Here is a 23,659-nt window from a genome sequence, read left to right as displayed (position 1 = left end):
CCTAAACGGCTGGACTGATTTCGATGAATTTTGTGTATGTGATTAAGTTGATTCGAGAATGGTTTAGATTCACTATTTGATCCGATGGAAAATGTTTTTCTAAATTATTTATTTATGTGTTGTCGATCTTGCGATGGTTAAGGTTCACAATTAAATCCAGTAGGCAGCGCTGCGATCGCGTTTTAGAATTTTTTTAATTTTTGGCATATCAGTCAGAACCGGTAGTTGGTGGTGCGATCGGATTCCAGGAAATCTTTTTATTTTGTTGCTTTTTCGCATATCAGTTAATTGCGTCGTAGCTTAATGTTGTTATTACATTCAAATTCGTATTTTTAACAGTCTACTGTGTTTAGAGAGTAGTTTGAATTAAATCCGATAGGTTTAATTTAATCCAATGGGTTTAGGTTTGCTGTTCTGACAACTGGATTTATTTAAATTCTGACTTTTATAAAGTGAAAGGTTAAATTTTATGAAGTTCCGTAATGTTTTGCAAGTTTCTTAATGTTGAGTATTAATTAAATATGATTTTGCAGCCACAACCCTTTTCGTTAAAAAATTATTTTCCACCGAATACTGTGATTAAAGAGTGGTGTAAATTAAATCCGATAGGTAGTGCTGTTGTTTTGCCATTTGGATTTATACCTTCTGACTTTTATAAAGTGGAAGGTTAAATTTTGTGAAGTTCATATTGTTCATTGTTTTTAAGGTTTTATGAAACTTTCAATTGTGTTCATTTAATTTCTATGTATACTCAAATCTAGCAATAGCGAAGCATAGCCGAGTCTGCTAGAATTGCGCGCTTATTGAGAATATTATTTATTTAAATAACGTTTTAAAGTGTAATTAAAAAATATAAATTGTGGAAATTTGTAAGATGCAGTATTGACGTGAGTATTTTACATGATTTTTTCATGAATTTTAATGATGTATACACCTGCATTCAATAACAATCAACTTAACCTACAAATTTAAATTGTCAGTTCTCATTTGATTCTATGCAACTTATGAAGTATTGAACGGCTCTTTGAAAATAAAAATGTCAGTTTGTAAAATAAATTATAACATTTATAAAATAAAAATATAATTTACGTATAATAATTATAGTTTGAAGTATATTTAAAAAATTGAAGTTATAATTTCTGTAGCTGATTAATTTTATAAAAAATTATCTTAAGTGAAAATTAGAAGTAACGTGGATGAAAATTTAGGCACTTACGTATTAACGCCACCGCAGCTACAGCTTTATTTAAAAACAAAAGTAGTCAATCGGATTTCAGTGGAAAATGAACAGTCTCTTTATTAATTTTAATAAATGGTTATTTATATTTATTTATTTTATAAATATAATTTAACCAAACTTAACCTACGCTCGCTAACCTTGACTAATTAATACCGTAATTTTTTGAGTATTTATTTAATAAATTCAGTAATTATTGCAATTATTTATTATCTAAATAATCAAAACACTCCTGTTAATTAGTCAAGGTTAGCGAGCGTAGGTTAAGTTTGGTTAAATTATATTTATAAAATAAATAAATAAATAAATATAAATAACTTATTAAAATTAATAAAGAGACTGTTTTGAATCTATGTTAAACTCTATATCGGCCCATTTTCCACCGAAATTCGATTGACTACTTTGTTTTTAAATAAAGCTGTAGCTGCGGTGTCGTTAATACTTAAGTACCAAAATTAATTAATTACACTAATTATTAATTTTACAACGTTTCGATTTTCGTCAGATATCTCAATATTTAGTGAAAATAAATATTAAGCATACTACACATAATTAATCAATAAACCCATTACAATAATACAACAATCACAAACTGATAATAGTCATACTAATTTCATATTAATGAAATTCTCCACATTCCTGCTAATTTTAACTTAAATAAGTTACTTATATTTATGTGTTGTGCATTTATTACAGAACAGTGCCACGTCAGGACAACGTCTGTCGGGTACGCTATATATATACTAGCGTACCCGACAGACGTTGTCCTGACGTGGCACTGTTCTGTAATAAATGCACAACACATAATGTGTGTATGTATATATATATATATATATATATATACATACACACATCCAGACCCGGTAGTAGCTGCAAAACTATTAGTTGGAGAAAAGTAAACAATTAAATTTGATATTTACTCTGACTTTTTTTTTTAAATCGTTTTTTTTTTTTAAACTTAAGTGTTTTCTTTTGATGGTTAGACAAATTCAACATTTTAATTTTTAAAAAATAATAATAATTTAATATTAATGATCTTTGTAGGAATTTAAGATAAAGAGGACTTTGAACGTTACTTGAAAATAATTTTATCAAGTTATATTTAGAATTACGCTTGCATTTCAGTGTATTTCAGAAGTTGTTTTAAGGGAAATTAATTAATATAGATAGATATACGTGTATAATGTTATTGCAGTATTAATAAAAAAAATTCTGCTGATGGAATAGAAAAAAATTGAGCGATTTGATTAAATTGATAACTAATAAATAGTTCATTAATTAATAAATTGATGAACAGTTTAGTTTCTTGTTGTTAGGCCTCCTTGTTATAAGCTGTGCAGACTGATGTCCGTGAAGCTGTTTACCTTGGAAAATATCTGTATTAATAAATGTGGATAAAACATCATGCGATACGAGGATTACTCTTTGCATTGGAATACTCTATTTTTATTGCAATTTGATTTTTTTGCAGAATTAACAAACTTCATTATTAGAATTAACAGACTAGATTTCAGACATCGTAGATTTTGTAAAAAAATATTTTACATTAAACTAAAGCCGTTGCTAACCAGAAATAAATTCTACTTCAGCGATACAATTAGTCTTACAATATTTCTGCAATATCTATCACCTTTTTCGCTATCTTTTAATAATACTTTTAGAGATAAAGCCTATTTTCTGTTACATTTTAATCGTTTCTGAAGCGTGAACCATTCTCTTGTCAGTTTATTCTGCAATAAGCTGAACATTAAATATTTGAAGGTTTTTCAGGATTAAAGCGTAAAATTGTATAAATACACTGGCGTTTTAATTTTTAAGAAAAATAAAAATCAAATATATTAAAATCTAGGTAGTTGTTATTGGTTTTGTTCAAATTACTAGTTTGGTAAATTATTGACTTTAAATTATATCTGCGGATAACGTAACCTGAAAGATGCAGTAGGTTTTTCATCGGGTATATTTTTATGTATATAATTCTCGCACGTATAAATTAAAGCTACTTAATTTATCTACGCAAACTATTATTCATAGAAATTAACATAAATATTAACTGATCATTCCCGTTATAATTGTAAAGGTTGATTTATTTAATCATGTAAATTTAAGTCATCATTTTGGATGTAAATATTGAACCGTCGATTTTAAATGTATAGTTGACACAATTCCTTCACGATTCCAACTACCAAATTTCTTTATACTTAATGAAATTAAATATCAAGCGAATTTCGCTTTATTTTATCTGTTAAAATTCGAATTATCTTACCAATAAGAAATAAGATCTGTGATTTCTCTCCTAAACGGAATGCAAACAATTAGATACTAAAATATTACTCCATTAAAAAAAATTGTCGTCAGTTTAAAAGATTTCCTTTCGTACGTAGAAAGAAAAAAAAAATTCAAAAGTTTTGTTGGAGGTTTGTTTAGGTAAAATCAGCATACTTTCCTCCTGCGATTAAAAATGTTTATTGAAAATTTTGTTTTCCAATGTACAAATTATTAAAATTTAAAATCTTTAAAATACTGTGTGTAATTTAGAGTAGATTTAAAACCATTCAACAAAGTAAGCTCGTTATTTACGATATTTAATTTTACTCCAAAGAATCAGAGGCATATTTTTAATGTGAATTAACCAAAAGCAGACTAATTTTAGTTTATATTGGATGTACCTCTCCTTAAATTTTTCCAAACGTACATCATAATACGCGTTACGAAGAATAGACGTTCAATCAAAATAATTAATTCTATTTTTGAAAACTCTGCTTTCTAAAAAATGTTACCCTGGAACAGGAACGGGAATTTTTATGTTAAAATCAAAATATCGGTTCAGTGTTGAAGGAGCAGTTAGGAGGCATCTTTACTAAAAATCAATAAATTTTTATCGAAATGGGCTCCGAATGTGTGTGGTAGGATAAGTGGATAAGTTGAAATAAACACAGTTAAAATATTTTTGATAGTAAATAATTAAAAAATGTAAATACAAGAGAATAGCAACAGAGTTTAAAATTCTGAAGCAACTTGATACTCTTCAAGAAGCAGCCCGATGAGTTTTAATCGAAAGATACAATGGGCTAACAGTCATGGAGTACATAATAAAAAATTATTGTAATTTTAGATTTGTAGCAACAGTTAATTAATAAAATTCTTGTAATTAATTTTATCATTCGTAAATTACGTTAGTATTGTGTAGCCTAAAGACCTACTTACCTTAACCTGTTTTCTGCATCTTTGTATGATTGAAATAAAAACTAAGTTATTGAACTCGAACGCCTGTTTCATTCACTTTATTTATTCAAATTTAATTTAATGTTAAAGAAATTTAAAATCTAAAAAATTTAATTTTAGGGAAAAAATGTAATTTTCTTAATATTTGATGAGAGACTGATACTTAACTCTTCGTTTTTTAATTTTAAGTTATTAGATATTAAACATTAAAATGGTTCTTTATAAAACATTGGTTTACAATAATAACACGTAATTTTTATTGATATATTATAAAACGCCGTCTTTGAACCATATTTTCATAATTTTTCATTGAATTTTTTGGTGGAATCGTTAATTTTTCCTTAAAATTAATGAGTGTTTGAAAATTTTGATAAAGTGATAATGTAGTTGAGATTTTATTTAAAAATTTGGGCTAAGTCTTTCGGTAGCTGCCTCTTGAAAAAAAAATATTTTTGTTTATATTTACCAGAGGTTTTCTCCTAAAGCATTTTTATACTTAATGTTATACTATGTATTAAGAAAAAATAGGAAAGTACATCCGGTTTTAAATAAAGATTTTAATTTACTGCCAATATTTCCATTAATTTTCATTTATCAATTTCTGTTAAGATACTTAAAAAAAAAGACATTAAAAATGCACTTGAGATTCCTGTAAATATCATTTACTATTAAAATATAAGTACGCGTTTTCTTACAAATTTCTCATGAGATTAAAGGATAAGGAATTTAAAACGAAAGAAATCATTTTTATTTATGGACGATGGTACAGTATGAAAATAAAAATCAGTTTGCAATGCATTATATTAAGTTTTTCTTTTTGAATTGAAAAATGAAAATTATTTTAAAGTTTTAGAATGTGTCAATTTGTGAACATTTTATAAATTTGATTTAGATATTCTGAGGTATAAATAAAATCCATGTGGGACAAAAAAAAATATAGTGTTAAACAATAATCATATTCGCAACAATTTTATCAAGTACGTTTCTAGCTTTCATCTGTATTAACCTTTAAAGACAATTTAGTATATTGCTAGAAGCAAGACAGGTTTTTATGCATTATTTACGTTTTCGCTGTGCAATTTCTCAGTGGTAGTATAATCAAGCCTACTTACTCATGTGTTACCAACTGATTTAAGAAATCTTGTTTTGCTAATAATTTCTTTCGTGTAGGCCATTGATTATATTATTTAATGGTTGACACTATTACGTTCTCTATACGTTCACCGTGTGTCTGAAGTTACCTCATCTATTTTTATATATGCTTTTTGTATCAAATGTTTATTTCACTGTTATGCAATATCCATATAGTTATAAAAGAAGCTATACTATTATAAAAAGTACGGTATAGCGTACTCGTATGCATCTAATCTCTTTTTTTGACCGACATGATACAATGAGTTTTTGATTTATTTGAATCCGATATAAATTTCGGATAACGTAATTAGTTGAAAGTGATAGTACTACTTACTTTAGATAGGGATAACTATCCGTTTGGTTTTACAAAAGGTTACGCAATGGAATAAATCCTCTACGGGCTAAGTAGCCCTTTTTGAGCAGTAGTAAAAAAAATTCCGACCGGCTACCATTGTCAAGTATTTTGTTTTGTTTTCTCCAACCAGTTTACCAGCTACTGCCGGGTGAGTGCGTGTGCCTACGCGTGCGTGCGTGTGCGTATGTGCCCTGACGTAGCTGCAGATGTAGTGCAGTGTAAGTGAAAATGTACCAGTGAAGATGTACTTTGAAACTCAGGTCGAACCATGCCTGAGACGTGTGGTTAATTGAAACCCAACCAACAAAGAACACTGGTATTCACATGCTAGCATTCAAATCTATATAAAAGCAATTGCCTTTAGAAAATTCGAACCTTAGAACTCTCGACTTCGAAAATCACCTGATTTTGCGATGACAAATTTAAACACTAGAATAACCCGGCGGGTTTGTCGGGTATTTTGTACTTGACTTATTATTTCATCATAAAAAAATTGTATTTTTGTCACAAAAATTATTCTTTTGATGAGCGAGTGGGCTTTTTTTTGTGGGAAGCAGTAGTTGCTCAATCGAAAAACGATTGGAATAATGAGCAAACTAAAGGGATACATTCCGATGCCCACGGATCTTGTGGAATAGGAATAAATGTTTGTTAATATGGCAGGTGATGTCTCTCTGATTATTATTTAAAATGCAATGAAGTAAGTACTGTTGTTGAACCGGTTTTCAGTTGACATGAATTTTTTTATTATTGCACTCGTAATACTGCTATTTTTTTATTTATTTAAATTAACAGAAAATAGTACAGGCGGCGAAACCAATCTTTATGCTTGATGCCACGACAGCGACAACCACAATTCGAAAAATTCTACTAACCTTTTAGCATAACATTTGCTTCATTACCTAACAGCGAATAGGCCTTCGTAAGATGTATTGTCATGTTAGTCATCGATCGCAGAACACAATTTTTTGAAATTTTAATCGCCTCAATGTATAGCACGTAATATTTTCAACTTTATTTAATTTATACCATATATATATATAAAACACAGGAATTACAGAAGCACATATGTGGGAATTGTACAGTAGTTGTCTACACATAAAATGGTATAACATGCAAATAAAAATGTATGACTTTCATTGAGTGTTGGTGTACAATTTTATTTTCAAACAGATAGTCAAAAGTTAATGCAATATAACGATTAAATACGCTAAAGAATGAAATCGGAAATTACAGCAAAAACTAATTATTTTTAAATTTTAGAATATAATATATAATATTTTAATTAAGGTAAAATTAGGTAGTTTAATGATGGTAAAATTATTTTAATTAAAGAGGGTGAACACCATCCACTTCGCAAGAAATATTAGAATTTACGAGATTACTATCATCAGAATCATCATGGTAATCATCACTTGTCACTTTACTATCTTTTTGTAAAGAAATAATGAATGTTTCCATAGTATTGTCAATAATGTGTTCTTGTTGCATGTTTCCTTAACTTCTAGCTTCTGTTTCCTTAACTTTATCACAATACACCTTCCAATTATTTTCATTCATGTCGGCCATTTTACAGATAGCCTTTGAACATTTTTTGATATCAAAAGTTACGTTATGAGTTCCTACGTATCCTTAAACGTCTGACAAAAAAATCTCGATAGGGTGGTACTTGAACTCCAGATACCCTTTTGTATGTGAGATTCAGAGTGTACTATTTTTCAAACAACACAACATAATACAACTGTGAGCTTCTGCTGATAGTATGGGAAAAGAGACTTGTTTTCAGCCTCCTTTCACCAATCGCGTTGTCTCGAACGATCTTTTCTGTTTTCTGAAGAGGGTGGTTAATGATGAGTAAAGTGAATAGAATGCTACCGTCAATAATAAACCTCGTCCAGTTACCATCGCTATCGCTATGTTACCGTGGAGCTCCTCGTGCAGAAATAACCGTCGAGAGGAGGTTATTATTTGCCGTTTGAATAGGGCGCACTAAGCTCTCTCATGGAACCCACCGGGTTGGTCTAGTGGTGAACGCGTCTTCCCAAATCAGCTGATTTGGAAGTCGAATGTTCCAGCGTTCAAGTCCTAGTAAAGTCAGTTATTTTTACACAGATTTGAATACTAGATCGTGGATACCGGTGTTTTTTGGTGGTTGGGTATCAATTAACCACACATCTCAGGAATGGTCGAACTGAGACTGTACAAGACTACACTTCATTTACACTCATACATATCATCCTCATTCATTATCTGAAGTATTATCTGAAAGGTAATTACCGGAGGCTAAACAAGAAAAAGAAAGAAAGGGGATCCCAAAATGGATATTTCCATATATCCATACCATAATCAAATTTGTCACAAGGTAGTATCCTCTCTTTACCGACGAATTATAAACTAGAAACGAGCCGATTTTAATGAAATACATAGTATATATATATATATATATATATTTCGTTAATACGAAATAACTCGTGAAAAAAAAAATTATTGCGTTAATTATTTATTATTATAAATAAAATAAATACACCAAAATTCAATGATATAAATTGGCGGGAGAATAATGGAAAACAACCTTAATCTTCTTGAATTTAACAAAAAAAATTAAATGTAAATGTTGATCCCATGTTTAGCATATCTTATGTTCATTTACAATAAGAAGTGCTTTTGTTTAGTTTTTTACTACTTGAATACCAGCCTATAAAGATTAAAAATTTTTAATTAGCAGGCCCGCAGAATTTCAAACCAGGAGACGTTTTTGGGGATCGAAGATAAATTACTAATTGTCATCAAATGTTACACCTGGCGCCAGCTGTCACTTTGATAAGACTGTAAAATATCATTTTACTACCTACTAATATTTCCTCATGGAAATATGCCCGAGTAGCAGTCTAACCAACCAATTTGTTTAGTAAATATAACTCCGAGAACATTACCGTTGGAATAGCGTTAGATTAGAGCCGACTGTGACTGCGGTGCCGATTAAACTAATTTTCTTTATTTATAAAGTTGCAAAGCTCCTACTTAAAAATAAAAAAAAAATAGACAAACTGAGATAATACATAATATTATTTATTACTATATTTAATACATAATAATACTAACATAATAATATAAACTCATTTTCATACATGTTTTCTTTCTTCCATCCTAAGCATGATATTAATTATTTTTATAAAAATAAATTAATTTTAATAAAAAAATTAAAATTAATTAATTATTAAAAAAATTAATTTTCTTATAAAGAGAAAGAGAGGTAAGAAAAAACAATTTAAAAAACGTACTTAATAAAAGCCATTGGATTTTTTTTAATAAATTGCAACTTGTGAAAGGAAATGACCATAAAACCATGATTTCATCAAAAGAAGAGTTGAAGCCCATGCTATAACTTATTGAAAAGCTTTAAATAAAACTTTTTTATTGCTACTAACTTAAATTTTTAATTTTATTTTCCCTAATTTTAACCTTTATTTATATATTTTTCAAACACATCCTGAGTTTGAAAATTATACACAAAATTGACCTAAAGACCCTGGAGAACACCGGGTACTCCTGTCGTATAGCCAAGTGTTTTTTAATTTTTTCAAGTAAGTTCCTTCATTTTATTACATTTTGTTTTAAATTTCAGATCGGTTTAGACGATTAGAAGTTGATTCAGAGACTGTTAGGAGAAATTCGTTTTAAGGCAGTTAAATAAGCTTACATAACAATTACAAAAGATGAATTATAAACATATAAAAGAATTGAATTTGAACGTCGTTTAGAAGTAAATATTTCATTTGCGGTAATAAATTATACACTTTAGCTGGTGGCGTATAACTATGTATATTGCGTGCGAGAGAGATAGGTTGAACGGATGGAACAGTTAGTCATTTCTTTACGAAAACGTATCGTATAGCTCCGTAAACTTACATAGTATGTAGTACATTATCAGAGTTCAGGATAGTTAACAGCCCACCGGGTTGGTCTAGTGGTTAACGCGTCTTCCCAAATCAGATGATTTAGAAGTCGAGAGTTACAGCGTTCAAGTCCTAGTAAAACCAGTTATTTTTACACGGATTTGAATACTAGATCGTGGATACCGGTGTTCTTTGGTGGTTGGGTTTGGGTTTCAATTAACCACACATCTCAGGAATGGTCAAACTGAGAATGTACAAGTACTACACTTCATTTACACTCATACATATCACCCTCATTCATCCTCTGAAGAATTATCTAAACGGTAGTTACCGGAGGCTAAACAGGAAAAAGAAAGAAGTATAGTTAACAGCGCGGTAAGCCAGCCGTGAGCCTATGTGCACAGCAATACGCCGCCCGCTATAACTGGATTTTCATGCCGGCAATTCTCTCTGTCACACATTCACTCACACACTCGATTATTTTATGGTCAAATGTTTCGCTAAAAACTTTCACTGTTAGTCAATTTAATAAAACAAGCGCGAATGCATTTCAGTTGATACACGTCAGGTCGAGACAATTAAATAAGCAAAACTGTTTATTGAAACAGTGTGGTTAAAAAAAAATCACTATCAATTATATAATTTAGATTAATAAATTAAAAACAATTATTATTACTCGTAAATTTAGATTAATAATTTAAAAATAATTATTACTACCCATAAACTACCCTTTGATTTAATATTATGGAATGACTATTTTGTGTAAAATAGTTAGATAAGTTAAAAGTTATATAAGTTATGAATATTTTTTAGAAAAAATCTGATGTGGACACAACATGACTTCCATGTTCGCCTATTAAATTACGTATATTGTGTAAAATAGTAAGATAAGTTAAAAGTTATATAAGTTATGAATATTTTTTAGAAAAAATCTGATGTGGACACAACATGACTTCCATGTTCGCCTATTAAATTACGTATACACATTTTTAAAACTACATAAAATGTTATTTCATTAATAACTTCTGATATTTGTTTTATTGTTATTATTGAATTATTATTTATCGTAAATTCTCTTTACAATCTGAGGTTAATGATTCTTAATAAATCAATTTATTTAGATTAAAATTAAAAAATTAAAAAAAAAGAGATAAAGTCGGATTTGAACCGATATGTCTTTCTCTAGTAAGATCTAAATATTTCATTAATTAAAATTTCATTTGGCTATAACTCTGGAACCAATGAAAACAAGTACTACTTATGATAAATCTTGAAAAACTCTCAATCAGGGTTATTACTACAGTTAAGAACAAGTCAAAAATACACTTTTTTTGGATTTTGGGCTTTTTTGGACACTCTTGGTTCAGTTGATTGCAGTCAAAAGGGAGGTGTTACAACAGTCCTAAATCCAAAATTTCAACATCCTACGGCTAATGGTTTTTGTTATGCGAGATACTTATGTACAGACGTCACGCCAAAACTAGTCAAAATGGATTCAGGGATGGTCAAAATAGATATTTCCGTTGAAATCTGAAAACCGAAATTTTTCGCGATCGCAATACTTCTTTACTTTGTACAAGGTAGTAAAAATCTTGTAGACTATTTCGCTTATCTTCTTCCTGAAAATCGTTAAATACCTTTTGCATCGGCTGGCCCTCGATTTGAAAGTTTGTGAATGAATATTCATAGATAGCAGTTTTTTAAATCAAACGTCTGTTCTTCTACCTGAAGGTAATATTCTGATAAAATCAGGGTATTTTTACTAAACTTTAAAGGAATTTTGTAACTTTTTAAATGTTGGCATTAATCTTTACTTGTGCGAAGTAAAGGAAGTATTGTGATCGCGAAAAATTTCGGTTTTCAGATTTCAGCGGAAGTATCCAATTTGATTATCCCTGAATCCATTTTGAGTAGTTTCGACGCGACGTCTGTACGTTCGAATGCATGTATTATGTATGTACGTGTACGTGTACGTGTATCTCGCATAACTAAAAAATTAGCTTAGCCGTAGGATGTTGAAATTTTGGATTTAGGACTGTTGTAACATCTAGTTGGGCACCTTTCCTTTAGGTTGCAATCGACTTAACCAAAATTACCTAAAAAAGGCCGAAATCCAAACAAATTTGGATATTTGACTTTTTCTTAACTGCAGTAATAAGCCCTCATTGAGAGCTTTTCATGGATATATCATAAGTGTACTTGTTTTCATTGGTTCCAGAGTTATAGCCAAATTAAATTTTAATTAACGAAATATTTGGATGTTATTATGGCACATTGGCTCGAATTAGACTTCATCTCCTTTTTTTAAACTTTTTTTTTAATCTAAATATATTGATTTATTATTAATTATTAATCTCCGATTGTAAAAAAAAAAAAAAAAATATAAATAATAATTCAGTAATAATAATAATAATAATTAAAAAAAAGAAAAAAATATCATAAGTTATATTAATGAAATAAAATTTTATGTACTTTTCATTAAAAGAAAAAAAATGTGTAAATGTAATTTAATATGCGTACAAGGAAGTCATGTGGTGTCCACATAAAATTTTTTAGTTTAACATGTATATAAACAACCACATTTATTACATCTAGCCGGTCAGGGCTCGCTTCGCTAATCCGATGGTCTAGCCAGGAGGCTCCGTCACCTTGACCCTCGACGCGTTCGTATCCTCGTGTTGTGAGAATATTAAGTATTTTATAGATAGATATTCATTAAAGAAAAAAATCTGATGTGGACACCACATGACTTCCTGATACGCCTGTTAAATTACATATACACATTTTTTTAAAATGAAAAGTACATAAATTTTATTTCATTAAAAACTTCTGATATTTTATATATTTTTTTTATTGTTATTGAATTATTATTTATTGTTTTTTTTTTAAATCAGAGGTTAATAATTATTAATAAATCAATATATTTAAATTTAAACAAAAAAGTTGAAATCTGATTTGAACCGATGTGCCTTCCTTTATTAGGCAGTAAGATCCAAATAGTAGGCAGTAAGATCCAAATATTTAATTAATTAACATTTTGTTTGGCTCTAACTTTGGAACCAATGAAAATAAGTACCGCTTATGATATATCGTTGAAAAGCTCTCAATGAGGGCTTATTTCTGCAGTCAAGGAAAAGTTCAAAATCCATATTTGTTTTTGGATTTTGGACGTTTTGGACGCTTTTGGTTCAGTCGATCGCAGTAAAAAGAGGAGGTGACAACTAGATGTTCAACAATTCTAAATCCAAAATTTCAACATCCTACGGCAAATCATTTTTGAGTTATGCGAGATACATACGCACATACGTACGTACAGAAATCACGCCGAAACTAGTTAAAATGGATTCAGGGATGGTCAAAATGAATATTTCCTTTGAAATTTGAAAACAGAAATTTTCGCGTTCGCAATACTACTTTACTTCGTATAAGGAAGTAAAAATTAATAATTTTACTTATATTTCTGCTGCCATGGTGACAGAAATATAATGAAGTAAAATTATTAATACATTTACGTATTATATACCTTGTTCGTAGCAAAAAGCATGGTGCTTATGTACTTATTTATTTTATAAAAAAATTTCAAAAAACTTACGTCTACAATAATTTTTTTTTTTTAATATAATGTAAAAAAATAATAAATATAAAGTATAATAAATGTTAATGTAAATTACCTACTGTTTAGTACACGATTAAATTTATCATATTAAATATTTATTATTAAATAAATATTATATTATTAGTATTAAATAAATATTATTTAAATATTTATTATTATTAAATTTATTATACAGTTGTTAGTTCAGTTTTTCCGCTAGATAGTAGCTCTCAACAACGGCTGCGCGCAGCCGCCCGGCATACCAAGTGGTCCTCTCTGTGCCAATAGTAGCTAAAATAAAAATGTGAGCACATACAACAAACAAACCAACGCACCATGTGTTTTTATTATTGGACTTAAGTAAAATAAAACTGTAATTTAGGTTGCTAACATTAAACAATTTGTAGAGATGAAACATCAGTTAAAATTATTTTTCGACTGCAATTTAAAATGGTAAAACAAATTTCTAATCTAAAAAATATATTTTGAAAAAAATTCAACGGGACCAACACAGGAAGTACCAACACAAATAAAAAACATCTTATTGAATCTGTCCATTTAGTGAAGAGTAAGCTTGAAAAAAAAATGTGTAGAAAGAAAAAATGTGAACGGGTAGAATCGAGAACCGTTTGTTTTTGTTGAAAGACTGTCAATAATCTATCTCCAGAAATACATACCACTGGTACAAAATATTTTCATGAATAAGCATCAATAAAAAAAAAATTATGAAATAAAACCTGTTTCTTGTTCGTTCTCGTATTTTACTTTACTTTCGTGGAAAGGTTTTAGTTAAAAAACATTATTAAATTACTTTATAAATATTTTTGTTTTAAAATATTATGTAACTTAGAGTGAGTTTTATAAAATTTATTTACCTTTAAAAATAAATATCTGATTACATATAAACAATATAGGCCTAATATGCTAAAGTAGACAGTTAAATATGTTATACATATGTATTATAAAATGTTCTCCAGTTAAAAAAAGCAATTTGTTTTGTTCAGTGTCCTTTAAATCAGGAACAAAAAACCATGAATCTGGTATTTAAACAGGATGTGCATAGCAAATTTTTAATTTTATGTGTGTTTTTTTAAAAATAAAACGAATTTCATCATTTAATTAATATATTGTACTCTGGAAACCGTTGCTTTTTCCTCTCTTAATAAAAATTCTAAACTCTCCAGAACAAGGAGCTTTTAATTTATTGTTATTTAAATAATAACCGTGTTTCAAATACCACTTTATGGAGAAAGCATACATTTGTGGTTTAATTTGGTCGAGACGATCATGACATCTGCAGTATACACGGATGTGCAGCAATTTGTGGAACTTCAAAATGAAAATGAATATTTTGTCGCTAACAAGATGAGGCGATATTTTTTAATATATATTTTTTTATGTTTTTCTCGTAGAGTTATCTGAAAGACAGAGTTTGCTTGGTTATAATCGTATTGAGTTACGTTTCATATGAATTAACTGCAAATGGAATTTGAACGGAGGGAGAACGTATCATTGTATTATTTATTCACTATGCCTTTATTGGAAAGAAAACTACGAAAGTGGATTTTCAGGATAAATACCATAAGACAATTTTTAAACTCTTAATACCGGGAGTAAATGTTACATTTAAATTGACTTAGCGTATTTTAAATTATCTAACGCGCATTAATATGGAGTAAAGGAAGTCTTGGTTGATACTTACCTTTGGGTGAAATTGCCTTTTAAGAAAATGGCGACTGAAATTTTGTAAATCGATATTTTGGAGGTGTAGGTAAAACAATAGGCTATAGGCCCAGCGTAGACTAGGTAAGATATAATAGAATTTCTATTGCGATTTCCATACTACATTTTCTGTTGTAGATTGGGGTCAGAAAGGGCATCCAGACTAAAAGTTCTGCCAAATCCCACTCGCCTAACTCCAGAAAACTCCTATATAGCAGTCTATATTTTGTACACTGAGTTGGCTGGTAGACTGAATTATTGACATTATTATGTGTGTTTGTGCAAGATACAGCTTTATATTTATGTTTAATATCATTATTCGAATTACATTCGGTAAGAGGATAACGTAATTTTCTCGTTTAAATATCTTAAGTTTTGAATTAAAAAATAGTTTAAAAACGATTAAGTTTCAAAAACCACAGTACAGATAGTAAAAGGAGGAAAGTAACTGAAAAATAACAAGTAAATCAGTGGAATTCAGATAGATTGATGAAAATGGAAAAATTTGAAAACTTACTTTTTTTATTGAACATACTGAAATTAAAATAAAAAGAGTGAATTTTCCATTGATAATTTCTCTATCATAAAGAAGGCGGACCATTTTATACTTTATCTATGGTTTAATGAAAATGTGAAGAGAAACTCAAGAAATTACGAAATTATAACAGTCAAATTTTAAATCTTTATTAAATTTTCAAACCTTTATTTCTTTGTCTAGAATTTTCGTGGTTTATAATTTATTAAAATGTTAGTTAAAAGGAGATTATTTTTCAACTTTTAAGTACGCTACTTACTGTGATACAGTGCTCCGGACTGCAACATCCGGCTGCGAAGCATCGAGACTCAACTTATTAATTTTAAGAAGGAACCTACTTAAAATGATTTGCTCTAGATTTATTAATCATTTAGTTTTATCTTAGATAGTAAATAAGAAACTTCTGTACAAAATTTATTCATAGAAGAAAATCGACGTAAAGGAATTTAAAATTACATAATCTTATAGAAGGAATTTCATGTCTTTCGAATCACTTGAAATTCCTTCTATTTGTTTGTTAGGTGATAAGTTGAATAAATATGAACTGAATGATTTTCTTTTGGAACACTGATAAAAAATGGAGGATTATTTGTATAAACTTGATATAATATTTTATATGTTTACAAAAATGGCCGATACCTTTAAAATTAATATCTTGTAATACCATTTACAAACAGCTGATTTGACAGGATGTATGTCGGTATACATTTTGAAAGAAAGTCTGATTTCTTAAAAATAAAAAGCCCTTTACTGTTATTAAAAAACTCAAAAGATTACAAACATTTTTTGCTTTCAGGAATGTAAAAAAAAAATTGAAGAATAGTCTGATTTATTATTTAATTTTATTATTTTAATTATTGACTGCAACCTTGTACTAACAATTTTTTTAAAGATTACTTCAATTTTATGGTTTTTCTTTTTAAGAAATGATTTTAAAGATTATAATTCTACAAATCATCTGAATTCGTGTTTCGTATTTATAGTAGTATTCAGACTGTAACAGAGTGCACCGACTGGCCAGTATTCTAAAAACCAGTGGTTTTTTAATGATTGATTTTGAAAATCTTTTATCGTTTATCACATCATCATAAAAGTTAATGATTATTTTTTTCTGCGTAAGTATGTGGCGGGCGATTAATTGGATAAATAATTTACATGTTTTCGCAAACACGAAACGTCTCAACTTCATGTGAAGGCCAGCTCTTTAATGTTTGGAATGACTGATTTAGATGTATATATTGGTATAAGAACGGATTAATAAATAATCTAGTCATTAATATTGTTCGATTAAAACTGAAACACTATAACCGCATTTTTCTCCAAAAGTGTTAATTGCAGATTGAATGAAATGATGATGAATGCTGTGCTATCGACTCTCTTAACTAACTTGGTGAGACGAGGAGAGAATTGTCAGTACAGTGTACAGTTGGAGGAGGTATACGCGATTATCTAATTGTGGATGATGAGAAAAGTGCCGCAGGAAGAATGACGTCCTAATTGACTGCTGCTGCAGACAGTCGTCCAGTGACAACCAGTATATGTATTTCTAGCGGTCTGTGAGGATACCACCTAACGGCGTTATAATATATGCTGTTGAAATTAAATATTACCGGTTGTAAGAAGAGAATATAAACGTTCTGAATAATAAGTCCGTCATAATTACATCTTCAACTTAAAATTTAGTTCAGATTTTATATTTTTACCGTGAAAATAACTAGATATTTTATCTACTTTTAGTCAGTTATTCCTTTTGAGTTTCAACGATGAATCACAACGGACTCTCTCCCGTTCAAGAGGAACTGGATGATGAGGAAGTAGACTCCGAATGGGATGATTTTGATCGACTTTTAACGGAATACAAAGTTCGTCGTCGGAATATTCCTCAGTCTCCGCTTTTAAGTAGACGACATTTTGATGCGTATTACAACCAGTCTCAGGAACCCGCATCCTTCTACCCATGTCCGCCTCCTGCAGCCGCTGCGGATATATTGGATCCATTTGATTATGTACAGACTGCGGTCAGTAAAAGAAAATAAGTTAGTTAATTAATAAATTAAATTAATTATAAATTACATAAAAATAGGAATATCATTTAATTTTTCATCGTTTACCAAAAAGAATGCTGATGTTTTTGCGAGTACGGTTAGATAGCTATTTACTTTTAGGAACTAGGATTTCCAAGATTACCATGATTTATTACAAAATGAGTTGATTGACTTTTGTGTTTCAAATTGGGCTAAGAGTCACCGCTCCCGACTTTTCTTAAATAATTTATAGGTATAAAGGAATTTAAAAATCAATTATTTTTGTGCGTTGATAATTTTAAATTATTTACTCGATTCTAACTAATTAATTACAGAGTTAAGTCAGAGGTTAACATCGCCAAAGAACAGTTGTTCGTAGAGATTTTTATGATCTTAGAAACTCTAGTTAAAATAAAATAAAATTTGAAGAAGCTTTAAATTAGATTCGAATACTTTCGAAGTCTAGTTGTAAACGGCTGGATTTCGGGAAACGGAACTGTAGAACCGCACGGTCTAAGAATAGAAAAGACTAACTGCCGATCTGGGAGCTTACAGTCTGTCGTGAGACAGTTAATATCTCAGATAAGAAATATTGTATTAAAATCTTTAAAAAATGTCTATTTTCATAAAATTTTAATCCATAAACCTAATATTCGACTTTTTGAAATTTTGTACTACCTGGGATGAAACTTAATAATAATAATTACTTCGTTATAATAATGCTATAAGAATTTCTTTTGTAATAAATTTTATTATATTTAAAATTAATTTAGCGTTAGATTTTCCTCTCTTTACGTGCACATCGGGTCGGGGAGCGATATGGAAAATGGAGCTTAATCATTCGTGCACGTATAATAATTTAAGGTATTTATCTAATAATAAAAGGAAATTTTCTGTTTAAAAAGGTTAGACGAAAGTAATGAGTTATTAAGTCTATGACAAGTTTGGATGGTTGTTTATGTAATAAACAACCATTGGTTGTTTATTGTAACAATTGGCGTTGTTTATAAAAATTGGTTGTTTATTGTAACCAAAATGGCGTGAACCATTTTGGTTCACGCCGGAACCAAATTTATTAAAAAACAAAAGGCATGAACTCATTACAAACAACCATCTAAATAAAGTACGTAAGCGGTCTCCTATAAGATTGGATGTCATCCAATCTTATCAAACGTAAGAGTTTACATGTAATGACAACAATTAGCTAATTTTTCACTATTTGTGAACTAATTTTTGTATTTGAAATGAATCCATTTCAAGCTGCTGTTGTCAAACTTATTTTATTTCGACTTTTATGTTTTTTCTAACATAGGAAAATTCGTTTATTTATTCGTTAACTTTCTTGTACAAATGAGGCACACCATAAAAGTCGAATACTTGGGCATAACCGACAATGATGGTTCACAGTATAAATATATATATAGAACTCGGCTTGAAATTTTTGAAGATACGAGTCAAATGAAATAAAATTAAATGAACCAAGAAATTTGATTGATACCGGTGTACTTCTTCTTTATTAGAAAACAATATAAGTATATAACAGTATAAAACGGTCGCCTGATTTTATTAGTTTTTTAAGATTTTATTTCACTTTACTTAAACGTGAATTACTTTCACGTGAATTGTAATTACTACGTTAAATCGACCAATAGACATTAAATTTCAACTGTTATATTACAAAAATCGTAGATAGAAATAAAATAGTCAAGCGGTCTCTCCTATAAGATTGGATGTTATGCGTAACAGTTTACGCATTATGACAACAATTCGAACATAGCGCTTTAATATGTTGGTTATCGAAAAATAAATTTTCAATATCAGTGTTTCTTGGTTTAGAGGAAAAAAAAAATACAGTTTGCTTTGTGATTATTGAATAATGAACTGTGTTTCATGATGTTAGATTAATGTGTGAAATACGAGTAAAATTAATGCACAGGATTTACAAAATATTTTCACACGGTTTCAAAAATCAATGTCAATAATTTCTACTTAGAGTTTTTTTTTATGAGTCCACATTAGTAGTGATCTAATCATAATTCAGAATTTTATGAACATCATTCGTAAAGATTTATATCATTCTATGAATGTCATTCAAACTGAGCTTGTTTAATTATTTTTTTGGTAGATATTTTTATCAGTCGGTGTACAATAAAATTTAGATAAGTATAAATTTTTACCTTAGTATCATAACTCAAGCGTGCAGCAGATGGGTCGTTAAGTGGCTGAGCACATACCGTTTACCGAACACACACTCGAAAGTCTCCCTGTAGGGACTTATGACCTATGTCGACCCACTGTACTAGTCACATTATTACCTTTCGATGATTTTGAAGTGTAAATTCTCTTCAAAACGGTTGTAAAAAAATTATTTTATTTCTTGTTAAATTTTAATTTACTGAATTTCATTTCGTTTCTAAAATTTTCCTTAAAAACCGAATGAAAGTCTACTTAGGCTACTCACATTACAACGATGCTGTATGTGAATCAAAATGTTTGATATTCTTTTAATCACCCAGTAACCAATTTCTTTTACTTCCATTCAGTTTAGGAGTTTTTAGATCAGTCTGAATCAACATTTATACAATTATTATTATCATTCATTTTTCAATTATTTTTTTTCCTGTCAGACATAGTTGTATAATAAAAATATAAATAAAAAAATCGCGAGACATATTTAACAAGATAACATCTTCGTTTTTAAAAAAGTTTTGAAATTGTAAAAATCTCTAAATATTTTAAAAAGAAGTGTTAAACGCAAATTTAAATTAAAAATAATTAACTAATTTAGATTAAAAATTTTATACTTTTAAATTATTCGAAAAACATTTCTTTCGGTTTTTTAATTATTATTATTTTTTTTTTCTTTTTTGGTGAGCAAAATGTTAAAGTGTTATAGCAGTGTTAACGGTTTTAATTATTCTGAGATAGTTCACAGTGATTTTGAATTCTGTGATTCTTATACAGTAAAATCTGGATTTAACGGAATCCTGTCTACAACGGTAAATTTCCCTGGTCCCGTGAATTTTACCAAAGATAGGATGTTAATTTTGCCTAAAAAAAATAACGGAAACCTGGCTGATGCGGGAACGGAAAAAATCTCACTAGTTAACGGAAAGGTTTTTTGAAAATCATGTAGAGTATTATGTAATTTATGTAAAAATATACGTATACCCATTTAATAACGTAAAGTACAGTTCTAAATTTTCTCACGATATAAAATAGACTACGTATACTGCATAAGTATACTGTACTTCGCTATGTTACAAATTACACTGCATAAACAAATATAAAAATAGTCATGTCAGAGTTGTAACTGATAAATTTGCATTTAACACTACATAAATGTTTACATTTTCAGTAAACTCGTCGACTATCATAATAAACGACCACAGACAGAGTGTTAAAAACCTTGTACAGACGACAGCGCACAGTCATCGTTGGTTTGGTTAATTGCAGTAAATTAGCCTTCATGACTACCCACCGGGTTTGGTGTAGTGGTGAACGCATCTTCGCAAATCAACTGATTTCGAAGTCGTAGTTCCAACATTCAAATCCTAGTAAAGATATTTACTTTTATACGAATCTGAATACTACTCGTAGATCGTGGATACTGGTGTTCTTTGGTGAATGGGTTTCAGTTAACCCACACATCTCAGAACTGAGACTGTACAAGACTACAGTTCACTTACACCTATGCACATCATCCTCATTCATCCCCTGAAGTAATTCCTGACGGTGATTCCCGGAGGCTAAACAAGAAAAACATAAGTCTTGGAGAAGCCTCCGTAATGAACCTCGTATCCCTCGGTCATAAACTGCGGCGAATATTGATTCTCATCCAAAGAATACGAACGCAATTTTGACATCGAACGTGACCAGCACAGGGATCAGTCTTATCCTCCAAGTGCCGGCCGCCGCCCGATCAGCTCGTTCGATGATAACCCTTTCTGCGACCATCGTGAAACTCTTACCCGAAAGCCGAATTGATTTTCGTGAATCTTCCCGTTGATTGTACGTCCTCTAATTTGTCTATCGCCAGAATCCTCTCTAGTAATTTACCAAATTGGTTTATTAATGTGATGGGCCTATAAGATTCAGGTTCATCAGGTATCCGGTTTACGAAGTAATATTAACCTTGCCTCCTTCCAGGAGGGAGGGGTTTGCCCGCTGAACAAAATGGGTTCATGACCTCTAGCACTACCACTGGACCAGCTTAGTCTTAACTACTTCCACTGGTAGTTTGTCCGACCCCCCTGGACTCTATATCAGCCTCATTCGCTGCCCTTCCGCTAGTAGTTCCTCCATTCGGAAATTTTTTCCAATTCTCTATTTCTTCCAATTCCACTATGTCTCATAGCGGGGCTGGAGAGACCGGATACAGGACCGTCACAAATATTCGTACCTTCTCCTCCGGAAGCACCGGTAAGTGGCGGCCGAACCGCGTGGTGAAAACTTTTTAATCTTTTCCCCGAAGGTCATTATCTACTTCCGCCTCCGGCTCCTTCCAAGCCCTCCTCTTTTGTATGTTTATTTGGGAGCAGTACCTATTCTTGCGTCCACATACGCCAGATGGGCCGCAGTTATGTCATCAACTACCCCTCTCCGCGCTGTTCGTTGATATAGCCTGCGAGCAACAGGCACGCCGTCGAAGGACCATGAGGTCCGCGGACCACCAATACGCATTCTTAGCGGCAGGACGGAAAACCACCACCCCGGAAATGTCGCATTTTTCCTTCACGATTTAAATGAATTCGTTCGGCGTGATCCCCCTCCAAGTGCTGTCGTGCAATCGCTACCGAGAACCTTACACATCCGGCAACCGATTTTACCATTCTCACTTCATGCCTTCTATTCTCGTATCGGATTAACTCATATCATCCGATGGTCTGACAGACTCTCTTCGACCCATTATCCTCCATCCTTGATAGTCTTCCAGGGTCTTCCAAGTATTCTTCATTCACAGTGGTCAGATCCAGTACTGTGTGAAATTGGGCGCGCTCAAAAGTAGTCCCGTTCCCACTTATACAATGCAAACACCAGGAGGTTTCTCCGATACTACGCGCATCTCCCAAATTCCGGCGACTTGGCGTTCATGTCGTCGGCAGTCGCATATTATGGCACCGATGTTGTCGTACTACCTCTTCCAAGGATTCTAGGAACTCGAGGAAGTCCTCCACCGTTGTGTTTGGGGAGTGGTAGCATGACACCACCACCACGTCCACCAGGTCCGCCCAAACGTATCCAGAACCGAAACCACTGCCTACCACTGGGATCCCCGCTATAGGGAAGCCGATAGCCGCCGCCACCTCCCGATCCACCATTCATGGCGTCCCGTCACATGGCATGTATCGTCTGTGACGATACATGCGGTTCGGAAAGCAGTAAGACATCCACATCATTTTTGAAGGCCACTTCCCAAGTTAAATTAACGGATTGCCTGCGTCTTTTCGTATTTAGTTTCATTATCTTCATCGTTGGGTGCCAAAGCCTACGGTCTTGTGGCCCTCCAAATCACAAATGGCACAAAGCCTGGGAAACTCGCATTTCGCCGCTGATGACCAGTCCTACCGCAATTAAAACATTGACGGGACCTGTCCGTGCCCTTGTATACTGCTGAGATATGGCCTGTACTCCAACATCTGTAGCAGCGGTTCTCTTCCTGACGAATGCTAGCCCGACATAGCACCCACCTGATCCTAACTCTATTCTCAGACATTTTCTTGGCTGCTCTATGGGCCATTATCAACGTGGCCTTCGGAGTTGAACCAAAAGCAGAACGGAGTGAGGTCAACTTAAAGAGGTCCTCCTCTCCACCCATAATGGTAGCCATAGCACCCTTAACAATCTCCTCGTCCGTTGTGGCATCTATGTCGCTGACATGCGGCTGTCGGCCCTTGGTTTTAGACTGACTAAGTCCTCAGCCTTAGCCTGTAAAACCG

At 31.2% G+C, this 23,659-nt stretch overlaps 1 protein-coding gene across 3 annotated transcripts in view; it reads left to right on the top strand.

Moving 5' to 3' along the window:
* The window catches only part of ClC-a (chloride channel protein 2), a 296,284-nt gene that overhangs the window by 135,146 nt on the left and 137,479 nt on the right, over nucleotides 1-23,659 (top strand). For 2 of the 3 annotated variants that reach the window (XM_075377089.1, XM_075377084.1), the window contains exon 1: nucleotides 17,254-17,714. The exons of the other annotated variant lie outside the window; for it this stretch is intronic. In XM_075377089.1, the coding sequence (XP_075233204.1) occupies nucleotides 17,460-17,714 (255 nt within the window). In that variant the 5' untranslated portion in view covers nucleotides 17,254-17,459. Of the gene's footprint in view, nucleotides 1-17,253; nucleotides 17,715-23,659 lie in introns of those variants that run through there. 3 annotated transcript variants of the gene reach the window in all.

Source organism: Lycorma delicatula, chromosome 1, assembly GCF_047948215.1.
Source record: "Lycorma delicatula isolate Av1 chromosome 1, ASM4794821v1, whole genome shotgun sequence".
NCBI lineage: Eukaryota > Metazoa > Arthropoda > Insecta > Hemiptera > Fulgoridae > Lycorma > Lycorma delicatula.
Note: the sequence above shows the minus strand (reverse complement) of the source record. Positions and strands in the feature narration are given on the sequence as shown.